This window comes from Budorcas taxicolor, chromosome 2 (genome assembly GCF_023091745.1).
Source record: "Budorcas taxicolor isolate Tak-1 chromosome 2, Takin1.1, whole genome shotgun sequence".
NCBI classification, from domain to species: Eukaryota; Metazoa; Chordata; class Mammalia; order Artiodactyla; family Bovidae; genus Budorcas; species Budorcas taxicolor.
In genome coordinates, this window is record NC_068911.1 from 43,030,109 (window position 1) to 43,047,164 (window position 17,056).

Here is a 17,056-nt window from a genome sequence, read left to right on the forward strand (position 1 = left end):
TAGAATAAAACCCGTCACCTGCCTCTGTCAGCAGAGGAACGTGTCTGAACAACAAATTGGCCTGGCATTCTGTGTCACGATTAGCAAATTCCAGAAACAGTTGCTCAATTAACATCTCAAGCAAAAGCTTTGACTTTTCCTCTTTTGAATATTCTCAAACTTAGAATAACTTGGCATTGAGTCTTACAAACTGGCCCCTGATCATTCACGCTTGATTTCACGTCTTTCCTCTAACATTCTCAAGGGGCCCTGGTGGCGACACTCTTCCTGTGAGGAGATACCTGATGTTGACAACCTTTACCTCCCTGCTCTCAGGGCAGAGATGCACGTCAGTGCCGCAAGTCTTTTCCACTGGGAATCGGGAACTCGGTACAATCAAAACAGCAATTCACGAACAAGCTGGAGTTTCTAAACACAAGTCTCCAGACCAGATGAAGTGCTGAGTTGATCTTTCTTTTTATTTTTAATGTAAGTTTGAATATGTACAAACACATCACTTGAGGAAGTTCTGCACCAGCTTTGTGTGAGTTTCTGGATTCATGTCAATGTGCTGCATTAACCTAGAATTCACGGTTTCTGCTCTTCTCCCCTAATGTGTCGTGGATGATTTTATATAGCAGTTTAAATACACGAGGATGCAAATAAAATGATTTTCAAATTAAAATAAAACATTCTAACAGGAAGTAAACTCTCCAGCTTCAGTTCCACTTATACAACTTGAAAGTTTTTCACTGTTGATAACAAGTTGATGGACAGAATTTACCATTTACATCAAGTCAACTTGTCACATAAGGAAAAATCACTTTACATGACAACTTGCTGTAAAAATAAAAATATTAATATATAACCGTTCCACATTTCCTGAGGGGACATGGAAAGACCATCTTTCTGATCTCGTCTGTGCTCAAACACGGCCCACAAAACCGTCTGTCTCGCCGTCAAATGGGCAGGCGGCACCACCTGCGTTTGCTGGTTGTCCCGTTCACCCCCTGCCTTTCTCCCGGCCCCCTACTCTCGGCGGACAGGAATGGGCACCTCGGCCTGGGCTGACGTGATGAGAACAGTCTGAGCAGCAGCCTCTGCCTGGTCCTGTGCAGGGTCATTGGCCTGCGGCCAATCTGAACATGGACTCGGGACACAGGCATAGCTGTGTGGGTGTGGCACCAGGCAGGCCTCGGGGCCCCCAGCCACCCGGCTGCACCCAGACCCAAGGTCCCCTGCTCACCACGAGGCCGGCCTTTGGATTCTATCCCGTTTTGTAAATTGTTATAACTGCCAAGACGGTGTCTAAAGAAAACATCTTAAATATACTGATGAGATGAGAAAAACTCAAACACACGTCCTTGGACCACTGTCTTACAACCAGCCAATCTTCACACTGTTTATTAAATGAAAAATGAAAATGCACATCTGAGTGAGAATTTGCCAACCCCAAAACCTGAGCTTTTCTGTTCCAGGTGGCCTTTCAGCAGAAAGTGGTGGGCTCCGAGGGACACAGAAGGGTGCACGGGCCCCAGCAGACACCGCCTCAGCACCTCACCCACCTCGGGGCTCAGAGCTGAGGGGGGACACCCCAAAACGCCTCGGACAGAACCCCCCGGCTGACCGAGCTCTATAATCAAGGGCAATCTCAAAACTGAAAATTCTTGAAGCAGACCTGAGGTCAGGTTTCTTACTATGGAACACTCAGACTTCCCTAGGAGAAGGCAGCTCCTCAGAGAAATCGAGTTTCCGGGGAGCTGAGTTTGGGATCACCCACCTGATCTCTTCGTTGATGGTGTCCAGCTGCTCCTGCAGCCTCATACTCAGAGTCTTGGCATCGGCCTGCCCAATGGGCGACAGCTGAGTGGCCGAGCTGAAGAGGGTGACCCTGTCGCCCTCGCCGTCAGACACGCCCTCATCACTCTGGAACGCCTGGGCCACGTCGGCCAGCACGCTGGCTTGCTGTGCGCGCTCCCAGTCCTGCTCCTTCTCGGTCTGCACCTGGGCATGAGAGGACCACGTCTCGTCAGCGACATTCAGGGCAGCTCAAGGCTATCAGGAACTGAACCCAATTTTACTTGGAAGCCCTGACTGTGGAGAAATGTGGATAAACCAAAAAATTGAATCAGACTAAACAAATAAGTAAAGACAGCAAAACTCCACCTGGATAAACTCAACTTGAAACTGAAAACACAACATAAAAAGAAAATACATGGTGATGCTATCCATCCCGAATACCACCAGGTGATTAGAGTCAGAATTTGTCATCTCCTGGACAAAGGAGTGCTGAAGACATCCTGCAGCTCTGAGCCACAAGGCTAGTTTACTAGTCATTAAAATAACCCAGGTGGGTGGGGCCTCAATCAGAAAGAGAAAGAACACCTGATGCCCACCACTACAGCCTTCATTCTTTTTTAAATGAAAGGATTCAAAGGACAAACCCTTAACTGAAATTACAGGATGACTGATCAAACTTACCTCTTTATGTGTGGCACCTAATTCTTCTTCTAACAAACTACACCTTTCGAGCGCTACGCGTAACCGCGCTCTCAACTCAAATCAAAGGGGCCGAGTCACCGTGTGTTGATGTCTGTATATACGTTAGTACACTCTTAGTGTATACTCACCCTAATACATGGATACTGTGACAGAATACCTTTAATGTCTCTCACTGATCTTAACGTCAAGAAAATCTTCTTGTTAACAGCTTTAAATTCTAAGCTTGAGAGAACAAAATGTTATCCTAAATTAATTCTATTACCCAGTTTTTCACTGCAAGTTGATATACAGAATATAAGAAATCTCGAGACATTCATGCCAACTAATACTTTTTAACTGGGGGCTCCCCAGATGGCTCAGTGGTAAAGAATCCGCCTGCCAATGCAAGAGGGCAGGATCGATCCCTGGGGCGGGAAGATTCCATGGAGTGGAAAATGGCCACCCACTCCAGGATTCATGCCTGGGAAGCCCCATGAACAGAGGAGCGTGGTGGGCTACAGTCCACAGGGTTGCAAAGATTCAGACATGACTGAGCATGTACGCAGGCAACGCTTTTTAACCATATAAAACTCTGACTTCTTACAGAAAAAAAAAAATGTATAAACCAGAATTCAAGAAGCTCAAAAGTCAACGAGTTACATAAATAAGTGCATCACCCACCGAACAAGGCAGCAAGTGTACAAATCCAGGACGGCCGGGGGGCTGGTACCTTCTCATCCAGGGCCTTGTGGTGCTCAAAGAGCAATCTCAGCGCCCTGAGCACCTCCACCTCGCTGGTCATGCCGGCTGGGGACTCTGCCTGCCGCTTGCCCGCCGTCAACTGGAAGGATGGCTGGTACCGGGAAACCAGGAGCTCCAGGTGGTCCAGCAGCAGCTGCAGGGCGGGGCCAAAGGAGCACCTTTAACCTCCTGCTCGAATTCAGGCACGATAACTCCTCTCAGCCTCACGCTATAGCCAGAAACATGCTAAGGCACATTGGAATCCCGCCAGTTCGGTCGAAATTTAGAGTGGACTTCCCCAGGGGCCCAGTAGTTAAGACTCCACACTTCTGCAGGGGTCACGGGTTTTAATACCTGGTCGGGGAACTAAGATCCCACACAAAGTGTAGTGTGGACGAAAATCTAAGTTAAGAGCACTCTCCCCTCAAATGTACTAAAATTACATTAGCTCTCATCATAAATTTGAAACAAGGTATGAGAACCCCAAACTGATAAACCCAGGTCTGCTCAGTGGGAAGATGTGAAAAATGACTTGAAAATCAGACAGAGGTTAAGGACAGCAACACGGAGGCTAGTGGTGACCCACACAGGGCAAATGTCAACACGTGAGAATCCCCATTCTGACCCTGGTGTTGTTGATTTCGGCCTTGAGCACTGATATTTCTTCTTCTCGTCTCCGAAGTTGCTCCCTAAGTAGCTGTACATTCTTCTTCTCCTAAAAAACAAAGAAATGAGAAACTAAATGCAAACATAAATTAAAAAGACAGCGAGACTGTGAAGACTGGCCCTGTCAAGTCTCTCCAGGCTCCACATAAAGACTCTCCTAGCCCCTCCAGAGAAGAGGGGCTCCACTGACCCCAAGACCACACAGACCACTACAACTCAGACTGGCCTTCAGCCTCCCCCTCAACCTGGCAGGCACACAGTAGGGGAGAACCCGGAATCCAAGCCTGCCTTCTCAAGGCCCAGGACGTCTGAGAAGCTTTCCAGAAGATAAACCTAACAACAAAGTGGATAAAGAGATTCTTAAACGACACACAGACCAGTGACCTAGAGCCACTGGGGAGAAGGAAGAAAAAAGGGAAGCCACCAGGCTTTGGCGTGTTCCCCTGGGAAAAAGGCAGATGGCACCCCAAGGCCATCTGTTAGCCTGACTCCACGGAAGCCACCCAGTCATTCAATCAATTGGTTAAAATGTAAAATTGATGTTATATGTATTTTGCCACAATTTACGTGCACGCAGGGCCGTCCACGTGGTGAACTTGCTCAAGCTGAACCACATGTTCTTCTATTTTTCTTGGCAGAAATTAAAAAATCCTGGGCTACGTATCCCCTACTACATACTGAGTGTTCAGCACGCAGAACAGTGCCCAGCACTTGTAAGAGGCATGTAGTAGACATGTGTAGCTATGAGGGTGTATGTCATACACGGAAGCAGTAGGTACCCGCCATTAAAATACTGGACACACTGCTCTGTGCTTTGGAAGATGGGAGACATTAACAGGCTGAGCCTTGCTACTTCAAGGACTGACTCTCTAGCTCGATCCTCATGCCCCAGAGACTCCTCCAGCCAGTATATGCTTTCTTTGGAAGAAGGGAATCGTTAAGGGGCTTAGCGTTTCTGCGTCAAGGACTGACTCGATAGCTCAGTCCACGTGCCCCAGTGACTCCTCCAGCCAGTGTTTCCCTTCTTGTGGGGCCCCCACCCACCCTCCACGCAGCACCTGCACAGCGTCTTACAAGGTAAACTGCTGGGGTCAATGCTGCGCACTAGGGCCAAAGCGCCCTGGCTGACAGGGCCCATAGCCATGCTAATGAAATGAAACACAACCCCGATGCTTTGCCAGGTGAGGGCCAATCCGACGGGCCCAGCTGCGGGCTGCTCTCACCTCAGGCCACTCTCCTTCCAGGACTTGGGCGGAGGCCAAGTTCTTTCTTGTCTTCGCCTGTGCCTTGGGGTTGCAGCACTGAAATAACGCCCACAGGCGGGCCCTTCTGCGACCCATCCTCGTGGATGGGGGCAGCCCCCCACTCGGGGGCAACCGTTGTTTCACGGTAGGATACCTTGGCTCCCGAGCTAGCACCACCGATCTCACACTACCACCACCACTATTCACACTACGACCACCGCTCTCACACATACCGCTCTCACACACCGCTCTCACACACACCGCTCTCACACTAGGACCACTGCTCTCACACACTATGACCACCCGCACTGCTGTCTCAAGGAGAAATGGCACCAAGGCTCTGCCTCCAGCACGTCTCCCAGGAGCCCGGAACCGGAACCCGCTCAGTCACAAGGGGGCTCCGTGGTAACAGGGGGGCTGGGCTCAGGCCCACCGTCAAGGGTGCAGAGAGGGGGAAGGGGCTGCCAGAAAGATGACAGGGGAGTGTGGGGTGCGGGAGAAGGAAGGCCGTGCCCACGGCTCAGGCCCCCTGTAAAACATGACCCTGCAAGGTACTGGGTTACAGTCGAACCGACCAGTATAAACTGCTTCAGAAACCACCACCCCTGGGAATGAGCACGTCTTCTAAGCGGGCTTCTGCCCCCTCTAACCCCCAAACAACCCTCCAGGGAGGCTACTGAAAGGCACCCCTGAAGTCAAGGGTGTCCCCAGATCCCACCTGGCTGAGGAGGACTCACCACACTAGCTGCCCCTCACTCTCACCCTGAGCTCGGTCCTCCCTGTCGGACTCCCTCACTCGAGCTCAGCAAAGTCTTGACCAACCTCACTCCAGGCCCTTAAAATGAACCCACAGTGGGTACAGGTGTTCATTCAACCTGGTGCGAACTCACCCTCTAAACTTCCATCCTGGGCTGCCAGACAACTCTGCCCCATGGGGGTAGCGCGGTGGAGGTTCAAGGGTGTCCCTGCCTTGAGCCGCGACAGCCAGCACCTCCCAGACACCACTAGGTGCTGCCCCACCCTCCGCCCCAGAGTCTCCCACCCCTCTCCTGGCCCCACTCCCACCCTCGAGGCTCTCCACTCACCAGGGCACAGGCCCCACTGCTCCTGGCTCAGCCCGGACCTCTGCTGTCACTTGAGGACCTCAAGTCCCCAGGGTGCTTGGGGTCCTATATCCACCCATCTCAGCAATTATACATTCTGGGAGGGACAGAGTGCAGTTTGGGGTCCCGCCCGCAGTTCACCCTGAACACGTTCTGTTTTTGGCTTTATCTAGTGGAGTTCTCTGAGATGTGTTTTTTAAACCTCAACTGTTGCTTTCAAAAAGACCATAAAGTCACTGTGCTCAACTTTAAGAATAAAATCTTCAGTTTCAACCTTAAAGTGAAACTGGAGGGAAGACTAAAAGCAGTCATTCTTTCAAACTGACAAAGAAAACCCACATGTGACCATGTCCCAGAACACAGGTCACGTCACCCCTCCCTCCTCAGGCTTCTCCTCCACCACCAGCAGCCCGTCATCGCAAGGCCTGCCCTGGGCCAGCAGGGGCAAGGGAAGAGGGCAGACCGGCTCCTCTGTCTCCAGGCCGCGTGGGCCGCTTGCTCCACCTCCTTCCCAAGTTCACGTGGCACTGAAACAGCCCGGGCAAGCTGGGGGTTCTGATCAGAAACACAACCGTGGGTACCAAGCAAGGATCCCTGGTTCTTGTTTTCCCCGGTATCAAATAACCTTGATCAGTACAATTACTGGGCCTGTTACATGTGGCTTCAGATGACAGAAGACCCCCAGGGTGTCCCCACTTCCAGTGACAGACGCAAACAGCTTGTAGGTCAGCCTACCAAGAGCTAGAAAAGCGAAATACGGTTTAAAAGAGGTCCTTAGGCAGCCACAATCCAAGATTTCAAACAAAAGGGAAGCCCAGTGAGGGAGCTGGAGACTGAGAGGGCCGCTCCTTCCCTCGGGCCATCTGAGCAAAGCCCACCCTGCGAAGAAAAGGCAGGGAAAAAGTCAAGCAGAGGGGGCTGGCTAACACAGCTCTGGACGGTTCCTTGGGCTGGGGAGACAAACATTCCAGCGCAGGCCTGATGAGTCAATCCGGATGTCAGAAAATGTACCCAACACTCTTCCCAAACTGGCTGAGCACTGAGTATCAGTCCTAAGATAATATATATTTGGAATCGTGGAAACCTTACATGAAGAGGCACATGATGTAATTCAATCATCTCTTTCTCTCTCATTAGAGGCAAAATTTGATTACTTAGCTTCAGGCCTGAAAATTCATATTAAGAGTTCTTAGGAAGCATCTATCAAGAAATGTAATAAAATTTCAATTATTCATTTTTTCTGGTCTCTCAAATATAGGTTGGTGTTTTAAAAGCCGGTATCAAATATTTATAATATTATAATATTATGTTATATATAATATAAATAATAATGATATAATAAATAAAATGTAATTTTGTGTAGAATTATTGATACCACAAAATAAAAAAGGAAATGGCATTTTCAGTCATCAAGTATTTACCAGAATTGACTATGTGCTAATCACACACTCCTTGTTTCCAGTGAAACTGGAACTTTTCTTAAAAATGTCTTTTCTTCTCAATCTACACATTCCCATCCTCAATGCCATCATCTGCTAACATATAGAACATGCTTCGAAAAAATATGAAAAAGATGTTCTTGCATTTAAAGACGTCACTGTCTACCAGGGGAAAGAGACAAGTAAACAGAAGTTATCTATAATGCATAAGTACTTTAACAAAGTGAGCAAGTCACTTAACATTTCTAAGCCTCAAATAAGATAGATGTTTAACAACTCTAAATTACAGAGGGAACTTGAATAAACCATTTCTAACAGCCATGAAATTAAAACACGCTTACTCCTTGGAAGAAAAGTTATGACCAACCTAGATAGCATATTCAGAAGCAGAGACATTACTTTGCCGACTAAGGTCCGTCTAGTCAAGGCTATGGTTTTTCCTGTGGTCATGTATGGATGTGAGAGTTGGACTGTGAAGAAGGCGGAGCGCCGAAGAATTGATGCGTTTGAACTGTGGTGTTGGAGAAGACTCTTGAGAGTCCCTTGGACTGCAAGGAGATCCACCTAGTCCATTCTGAAGGAGATCAACCCTGGGATTTCTTTGGAAGGAATGATGCGAAAGCTGAAACTCCAGTACTTTGGCCACCTCATGCGAAGAGTTGACTCATTGGAAAAGACTCTGATGCTGGGAGGGATTGGGGGCAGGAGGAGAAGGGGACGACCGAGGATGAGATGGCTGGATGGCATCACGGACTCGATGGACGTGAGTCTGAGTGAACTCCAGGAGATGGTGATGAACAGGGAGGCCTGGCGTGCTGCGATTCATGGGGTCGCAAACAGTCGGACACGACTGAGCGACTGAACTGAACTGAATTGAACTGAAGGTCCTCTCTAGATCTAAAATTCTATGATTATCTGATCTCTTTAAATTAAAAGGTAAATCACAAAATATTCAGTATGCAAAAAAGAAAAACTAAGACCAACTAAGAGATGAAACTGTTTATACAAATGCATTCTAATGTTTTTTCAAAACCGTTAAAACTCCCTTTCTAAGTATCAGTAAAATTTCCACAGACACTGTCTTTTAATCAACATCTTCCCCTCAAACCTGCAGACTTCTAAGTAATCAACAAGCAACTATTTTGTGGTAACAGAAGTAAACTGCTTAAAAGCCCACGGCTTGGACTCACAAAAGTGATCTTTTAGAAGGAAGATGTTAATAGAAACGTGTGCATGACATTCTTACTACAATAAATTTGTTCATTAACTTCACTTCAAAAATTTAATGTTCAGGTTTTACATGAAGAGTTTAAAAAAAAAAAACAGCTAAGATTAGCTCTTTTCACTGTTAAATGTTTTGAAATTTAGAACAAGGTTTCCCTTACCTGACATGGACATGGAATGTGATATTCTCTGCAGAGTTCTTGTATCCACGTTGTTTCCCAGATGCCGCGGTAAGCTTGCTCAAAAAGTAGCATCCAATTACAACCATGAGTGGTATGAGATACAGAGTGCCGAAAACACCAATCCGGATCATAAACTCCACCAGTTTATACTGGTTCTCCTTTTCAAATGGAATCTCAACTCGCACTCTGTTTAGGGATATAATACCAGCTAAAAGGAGTGAAACCCCAACTACCACACACAGGCAGAGGGGTACAAGAACAAAATACCTCAAGGCATCAACATCGTAGAGGCCAACAAAACACATGCCACTGATACCGTCACCTTCAATTTTATTCATCACTAAAAGGATGACGGTCAGCGTTCCAGGGTTGCCCCACGCATCGGCATGAAACAGCAAGGCTTTCTTCTCAATAGCTTCACTACCCTACTTTGGCACAGCTGCCAAGAGCCATGTGATGGTAAGAATCACCCACCAAACGCTGCCAGCCATAGTGAAAAAAATAGAGTATCATGGAAAGCATGATACCAGCTTTGTTCTGAGATCCTTGGGTCACTGTGGAAGCCTTATACGGTGCAGGGCTGGATGCACTGCAGGCGACTCGGTCCTCAAGCATAAACCCAATAAAGAAAATTAATGACGCCATCATGTAGCAGGCGGCATACATTATAATGGGTCTTTCAGGATAACGGAATCTTATCACATCAATCAAAAAAGTTTAAAAAGTAAACAACGTGGCAGAGAGGCAAATGCCTGAAATCAATCCTATGAAATACCGAGCAAATGAAAGCTCTCCTCTCCTAAAGTACATCTTTCGACAAGGAGGTGAACAATCACGCACGTGCAAAAAGGCACAGCCAAGATCAGGATCGATTTTCAACTCTCGGGGACACCAAAAGCCACAGTCCCTCTGCACTGCACTGAGGCTCCGTCAGTAGGATCGCCAGCTAAATTCAGGTCCACCAGCCAAGGAGACGGCTCACCACAATCTGGGAACCTAAAAACACAAGACAAGAATCATTTACTCATTGGGAACCTAATGATTTGGATTTCCACATTTAGCAGTTGTGGCTTATTTATGCTTATGTCCTTGGAGAACATTACGATATGTTGAAGAAATCATGCAAATATCTTGCTTGTGGGTCATACAATGAGATATTCCACAGTTGGCAAAAAAAAAAAAAAAAAAGAAAAGAAAAATGTATACTTAATTTTGTTTTGGCTTCAAAAATATCACTCTTTATTAAAACAGGCATAGCCATGAATAAATAGTGTAATTAATGCTATTTATTTAGGACACACAGTTTACAGGAAGATTTCAAACTATAAATGAGTATATATAAAATAAGCATACATAAATAAAAAGCTCCAGTAGAATAGTAGCTAAAGGTTTTTTTTTTTTAACGTTTAATTACAAGATAGTCCTCAATTTACCCTAGACTCAAATAGAACTTTCTGAAAAATAAGAGGTAAAAATCTTCCCTAGGACAAGAGGGCGGAGGAGTCGGTGGACGTGGGGTACATCTCTATCCGAGGACACATCAGGAATACACCTTCAGAGACAGAAGTGCATGCAGAACACCAGCTAACAGGGGGCAAGAGGACCTGACCAGTGGAAAAGAATATAGAGAACCATGCAAAGCTCGGTATGACGAAGGAACTACGGGAAAAACAGGAGTGTCAGAAGGACTGGACCTGCCATCAGCGGGTGGGGGAACTGAGGCAGGCGTCCAATCCCCGCATGGGCCAACTGTCTGAGTCAGAGGAGAAACATTTAAGGCTGAGAGTGAAACAGCCGATCTGTGGCAGCCTAAATGGAATGAGAATCAGACAGTCCTTGCCGCAGCCATACACACCCCGGACAGGGACACTGGTCCCCTGGAAGGCGCAGCAGCCGGGAGCTGGAGTTTAGGGATTGTGGGGCCGTTCCAGGGCGAGGGCTGCTGTTGACTGCGGAGAGATGGACTGAGGGGATGTGAGGGAAAAGAGACGGACTTAGGGGATATGAGGGAGGAAAGCCAGGCAGCCACGGAAGCGAGGCGATACTGCTGAGTCACGGGGAGGGGACAGAGCCATCACCATAGCCTCTCTCCCCGCATGCCAGCATTGGCAGCTGAACAATAGACTGAGGCTGGCCCATCAAACGCCTGACACACGGCACTACAGAGCAGGACCCCACTCAGGTGCCACTTTAAGTGCCAGGGGCGCCAACCTACAGACTAGGATCCCAGCCAGGAGGGCCCCTCTATGTGCCTGACACACCCAACAACAGAGAAGGACCCCAGGCAAGGTAGCCAGCCCTCTAAGTGCCTGAACAGGCGGAGCTACGGACACGCCTTTGGATCACCAGCTACAAGAGGCTTGAAAAAAGACTCTGATAGGGACGTAACTCCTGCAGCGGAGGCAGTCCGTGTCCTTGCACACTTGGCGCTGCCAGCGTCCCCAAAAGCCAAGCAGCTGCGCCAACTTCATGCTCAACTCTCACTGGGGCAGAGCTACCACAGGCAAAAAAGTCTTGCGTCTATGCCCACTTCAGTCGTGTGCAGCTTTTTGCTGCTCTGTTATCTGTGGCCTGCCAGGCAACTCTGTCAGGGAGGAGGGGGTTCTCCAGGCAACAACACTGGAGCGTACCGCCCAATACTGGTTGCCATACCCTTCTAGAGCACTGTATTTCTTGCTGCCCTCTCAGCCAACTCCCCTGAGTACCTGGTGCTGCCAGAACCCCTGTGACCCAAGCAGCTGCACCACCTCCACACTTGGCCCTCACAGGGGCAAACCCAAGTCCTCCAGGGCAGCCGCAGGAGCAAACCCCAGTGGATGACCCACATGGATAGGTGGAAATAAAACCACAATTGAAACCCAGGGGCAGTGTGGCTAAGGAAGAAGACCTAAAACCTCACCACCAGCTGTACAAGCTGCAGATTAAATCCACACGATCAACTAGGAAGACTGTCTCTATGGAATAGATAAAAGGTCAGTGAGAGCTCCCACAAAAGAACACTACTAGTTCTGATAGCTGTGGACACTGGAGGCAAGAACACACAGGAATAGGACCAGATTAGACTCTGAGCTGCCCCCGCAGCAGGTCCAGAGATCAGCACAGTGCTGGAGGGCATCCGAGGGAGGTGAAGTGGACTATGACTCCCAGCCAGGGAAAGGACGCTGACAGCAATGACTCAAGAAAAACATTTATTATTCTTATTTTTTGACTTGTTCTGTAGATTCTTGTAGATTTATTTTTTTCTATTTTCTCTTTTTTCCCCCCCTCTGTTGTAGCTGTCGATTTTACTGGCACTATGAAATCCAATTAAGCTTTTGAGCTTTATTTTTTCTAGTCACATTTTTTATTGTTATAAACCTCTGCCTCTACGTTTGGCTTCTGCAGTTCTGTGGAGTTTTCCTTTTTCTTTTCTCTTTAATTTTTTAAACCTAGTTTTATTTTTTCTATATTTATTCCTTAGTTTGCTTTCCCTACGGTTCTTTTCCCCTTGCAGTTAATCTTTAACATATATAAATCTTCTTTATCTACCTTTATCTACCTTTGCATACCCTTTCTTTCTTTTGTTTCTTTCTCTCCTTTCCTCTCAACAGAGTTGTCACTTTTAGTTTCAGTGCTTTATTCCCCAGTTGGCACTGTGCTCTCGTTTTGTTTTCCAGTTTGCGCTTTGCCTAATTTTGTTCTGGTAGATATAATTTTTGGTTTCTTTTGTTCACTGGGTCAATCTATTGTACTTTATTTTTGTTGGACTTTTTGGATTTTGCCTATGGGTGTGTATGTATATGTGTATATTCAGTCACACTTTTAAACGTTGTTATAAACCTCTGCCTCTACCTTGGGCTGCTGCAGTTCTGTGGAGTTTTCCTTTTTTCTTTCTTCTTCCATTTTTTTCTTTTCTCCTCTTGATAATTTTAATTTTTTAAAACCTATTGTATTTTTGTATATTTATCCCTTTCTTTGCCTTTCCTCCTGTTTTTTCCCCCTTGCAGTTAATCTTTAATGTATATAAATCTTCATCTGTCTCTATTTAAATCTGCATATCCATTCTTTCTTTCCTTTCCTTCCTTTCCTCTCACCATGTTTGTTAGCTTTGTTTCCATTGCTCTATTCCCCACTTGGCACATGGCTTTAGTTTTGTTTCCAGTCTGTGCTTGAGTTAGTTTTGTTCTCACCTGGTAAATTTAATTTTTTATTTCCTTTGTTTGCCGGATCAATCGACTGCACTTTATTTTTGCTGGACTGTTTTGACTTTGCTCATGGGTGTGTATGTATATGTGTATATTCCATGATTTTAACTATTATTTGCCTGATTTTGTAACTGCCATTTGTCTGGGGTTCATCTTTGGTTTCTCATTGTTGGATATTTGTTTGAATCTCACTTAATGGCATAACAAACCACTTGTGGAATCTCTGTTTCTGACCAGAGATCAAGTCCTGAACCTCTGGAGTAGGAGCACTGACTCCGAGACCCTAGACTACCAGAGAATAGCCGTAGGGAGTATCAAATAGTGAGAATCACACACAGGAAACCACTTGAACACAAGACCCAGCATCGCCCAACCACCAGCAGCACCCTGTGCAGGACGCCTCAGCTAGACAACACACAAAACACAAGTACAAACTCAATCATCAGCAGATAGGATTACCACCTCACTCAGGCCTTACTCACGAGAGGAAACACAAACAAACAGAAACTCAGCACAAATCTCACTCTACACAAAGCGTACACAACCACTGGACCAGCCTTCGGAGGGCAGAAACCAAAAGAAAGAATTCAATCTTCTTCAAGGAAAGAATTCAACTTCGCTTAAAGCCTGGGAAAAGGAGACTTCAAACACAACAAGTTCAGAAAAAATTATGAAAAGGCAGAGAAATACTACACAAATGAAGGAGCAAACCAGAAACACAGAATTCCAAATAAGTGAAGAGGAAATAGACAAACTACCTGAAAAACAATTCAGAATAAGGATAGTAAAGAGAATAAAAAACCTTGAAAACAAAATGGAGAAAATGCAAGAATCAATTAACAAAGACCTAGAAGAATTAAAAGAAAGAAAAGAACTGAGGATAGTCTCAGAGACCTCTGGGACAACAGCAAAGGCACCAACATTCAAACTATAGGGGCCCCAGAAGAATGAGAAAAAAAAAGAAAGCGTATGAGAAAAATTTTGAGAGATTATAGTTGAAAACTTCCCCAACGTGAAAAAGGAAACAGTCAATCAAGTCCAAGAGGTTCACAGAGTCCCATACAGGATCAATGCAAGGAGAAACACGCTAAGACACACACTAATCAAAGTCACAAAGACTAAACGCAAACAAAGAATATTCAAAGCAGCAAGGGAGAAGCCACAAGTAACATACAAGGGAAACCCCATACACTTGATAGCTATCTTTCAGCAGAAACTCTGCAGGCCAGAAGGGAATGGCAGGATATATTTCAAGTACTGAAAGGGAAAAATCTACAACCAAGATTACTGTACCTGGCAAGGATCTCATTCAAAATTGATGGAGAAATAAAAAGCTTTTCAGACAAGCAAAAGTTAAGAGAATTCAGTACCACCAAACCAGCTTTACAACAAATGTTAAAAGGACTGATACAGTCAAGAAATAGAACAGAAGAAAAAAAGATCTAAAAAATCAACCCCAAACAATTAAGAAAATGGCAAGGGCAACATATAGAGCAATAATTACTTTAAATGTAAATGGATTAAATGCTCCAACCAAAAGACACAGACTGGCTGAATGGGTACAAAAGCAAGACTCATATATATGCTGTCTACAAGAAACCCACTTTAGACCTAAGGACACATATAGACTGAAAGGGAGAGGATGGAAAAATATATTGCATGCAAACGGGAAGGAGAAGAAAGCTGGAGTAGCAATCCTCATATCAGACAAAGTAGACCTTAAAATAAAGACAAGCACAAGAGATAAGGAAGGACACTACAGAATGATCAAGGGATGAGTCCAAAAGGAAGACATAACAATTATAAATATCCATGCACCCAACACAGGAGCACCTCGACACCTAAGACAAACACTGACAGACATCAAAGGAGAAACTGACAGTAACACAAGAGTAGTAAGACTCTAATGCCACACTCACACCAACAGATAGATCATCAAAGCAGAAAATTAATAAGGAAACACAAGTCTTAAATGACACATTACATGAGATGGATCTCATTGATATCTTCAGGACATTCCATTCAAATGCAGAAGAATACACCTTCTTCCCAAGGGCACATGGAACATTCTCCAGGCTAGACCACATCTTAGGTCACAAATCACACCTCAGTAAATTTAAGAAAATTGAAATCGTATCAAGCATCTCCTCCGACCACAACGCTATGAGACTAGATATCAATTACAAGAAAAAAACTGTAAGAAACACAGACACACAGAGATAAGCAACATGTTTCTAAATCACCAACAGGTTACTGAAGAAGATAAAAGGGAAATAAAAAAAATTCCTAGAAACAAATGACAATGAAAACATGACAACTCAAAACCTATGGGATGCCGTAAAAGCAGCTCTAAGAGGGAAGTTCATGACAAAACAATCCCACCTCAGGAAACAAGAAAAATAGGGCTAGACAGCCTGACTTTACACCCAAAACAACTGCAGACAAAAGAAAAGCCCCGAAATTAGTAGAAGGAAGGAAATCACAAAGACCCAAGCAGAAGTAAATGAAAAAGAAATGAAAGAAACAATAATAAAGATGAATAAAACTGAAAGCTGGTTCTTCGAGAAGATAAACACAACTGACAAACCTTTAGCCAGATTCATCGAGAGAGAGAGAGAAGAATCAAATCAACAAAACCAGAAATGAAATGGAGAGGTTACCTCAGACAATGCAGAAATACAAAGGAGTATGAGACTATTATGAACAACTATGGTCATAAAATGGATAACCTGGAAGCAATGGACAGGTTCTTAGAAAACTTCTATCTTCCAAGACGGAACCAGGAAGACATAGAAATTATGAACAACCCAACTGCAAGCACTGAAATTGAACCTGTGATCAAAAATCTCCCAAAAAACAAAAGCCCAGGACCAGATGGCTTCAAAGGAGAATTCTATCAAACATTTAGAGAATATCTAATACCTATCCTTCTAAAACTCTTTCAAAAAATGCAGAGGAACGAACACTTCCAAACTCATACTACAAGGCCACCATCAACCTGATACTAAAACCAGACAAAGACAATATAAAGAAAAAAACTCCAGGCCAGTATCACTGATGAACAGAGATGCAAAAATCCTCAACAAAATTTTAGCTAACAGAATTCAGCAACACATCAAAAAGCTCATACACCATGATCAAGCTGGGTTTATACCAGGAATGCGAGGATTCTTCAATATATGCAAATCAATCAATGTGATACACCAGATTAACACATTGGAAAAAAGATCATATCATCTCAATGGATGCAGAAAAAGCCTTTGACAAAATGTAGCACCCACTTATGATTAAAACTCTTCAAAAAATGGACACAGAAGGAACCTTCCTCAACACAGCAAAGGGCATATATGATAAGTCTACAGCAAACATTCTTCTCAATGGTGAAAAATTGAAAGCATTCCCCCTAAGATCAGGAACAAGATAAGGGTGTCCACTTTCACCACTATTATTCAACAGAGTTCTGGATGTCCTAGCTACAGTAATCAGAGAAGAAAAAGAAACAAAAGGAATTCAGATCAGAAAAGAAGAAGTCAAGCTCTCACTGTGTGCAGATGACATGATACTGTACATAGAAAACCCTGAAGACAGTATCAGAAAATGACTAGAGCTAATCAGTGAATTTAGCAAAGTTGCAGGATACAAAATCAATCCACAGAAATCACTTGCATTTCTATATACTAACAATGAAAAATCATAAAGAGAAATTAAGGAATCAATCCCATTCACCATTGCAACAACAAAAATTAAATATCTAGGAATAAACTTACCTAAGGACACAAAAGAACTCTACACAGAAAAGTATAAGACACTGAT

General features: G+C 44.9%; 1 protein-coding gene across 1 annotated transcript in view; it reads right to left on the bottom strand.

Moving 5' to 3' along the window:
- Nucleotides 1–17,056, bottom strand: part of LOC128060232 (liprin-alpha-1-like) — a 102,220-nt gene that overhangs the window by 8,750 nt on the left and 76,414 nt on the right. Inside the window, exon 7 of the mRNA XM_052652582.1 lies at nt 1,760–1,983. Within this exon, the coding sequence (XP_052508542.1) occupies nt 1,760–1,983 (224 nt within the window). The remainder of the gene's footprint in view (nt 1–1,759; nt 1,984–17,056) is intronic.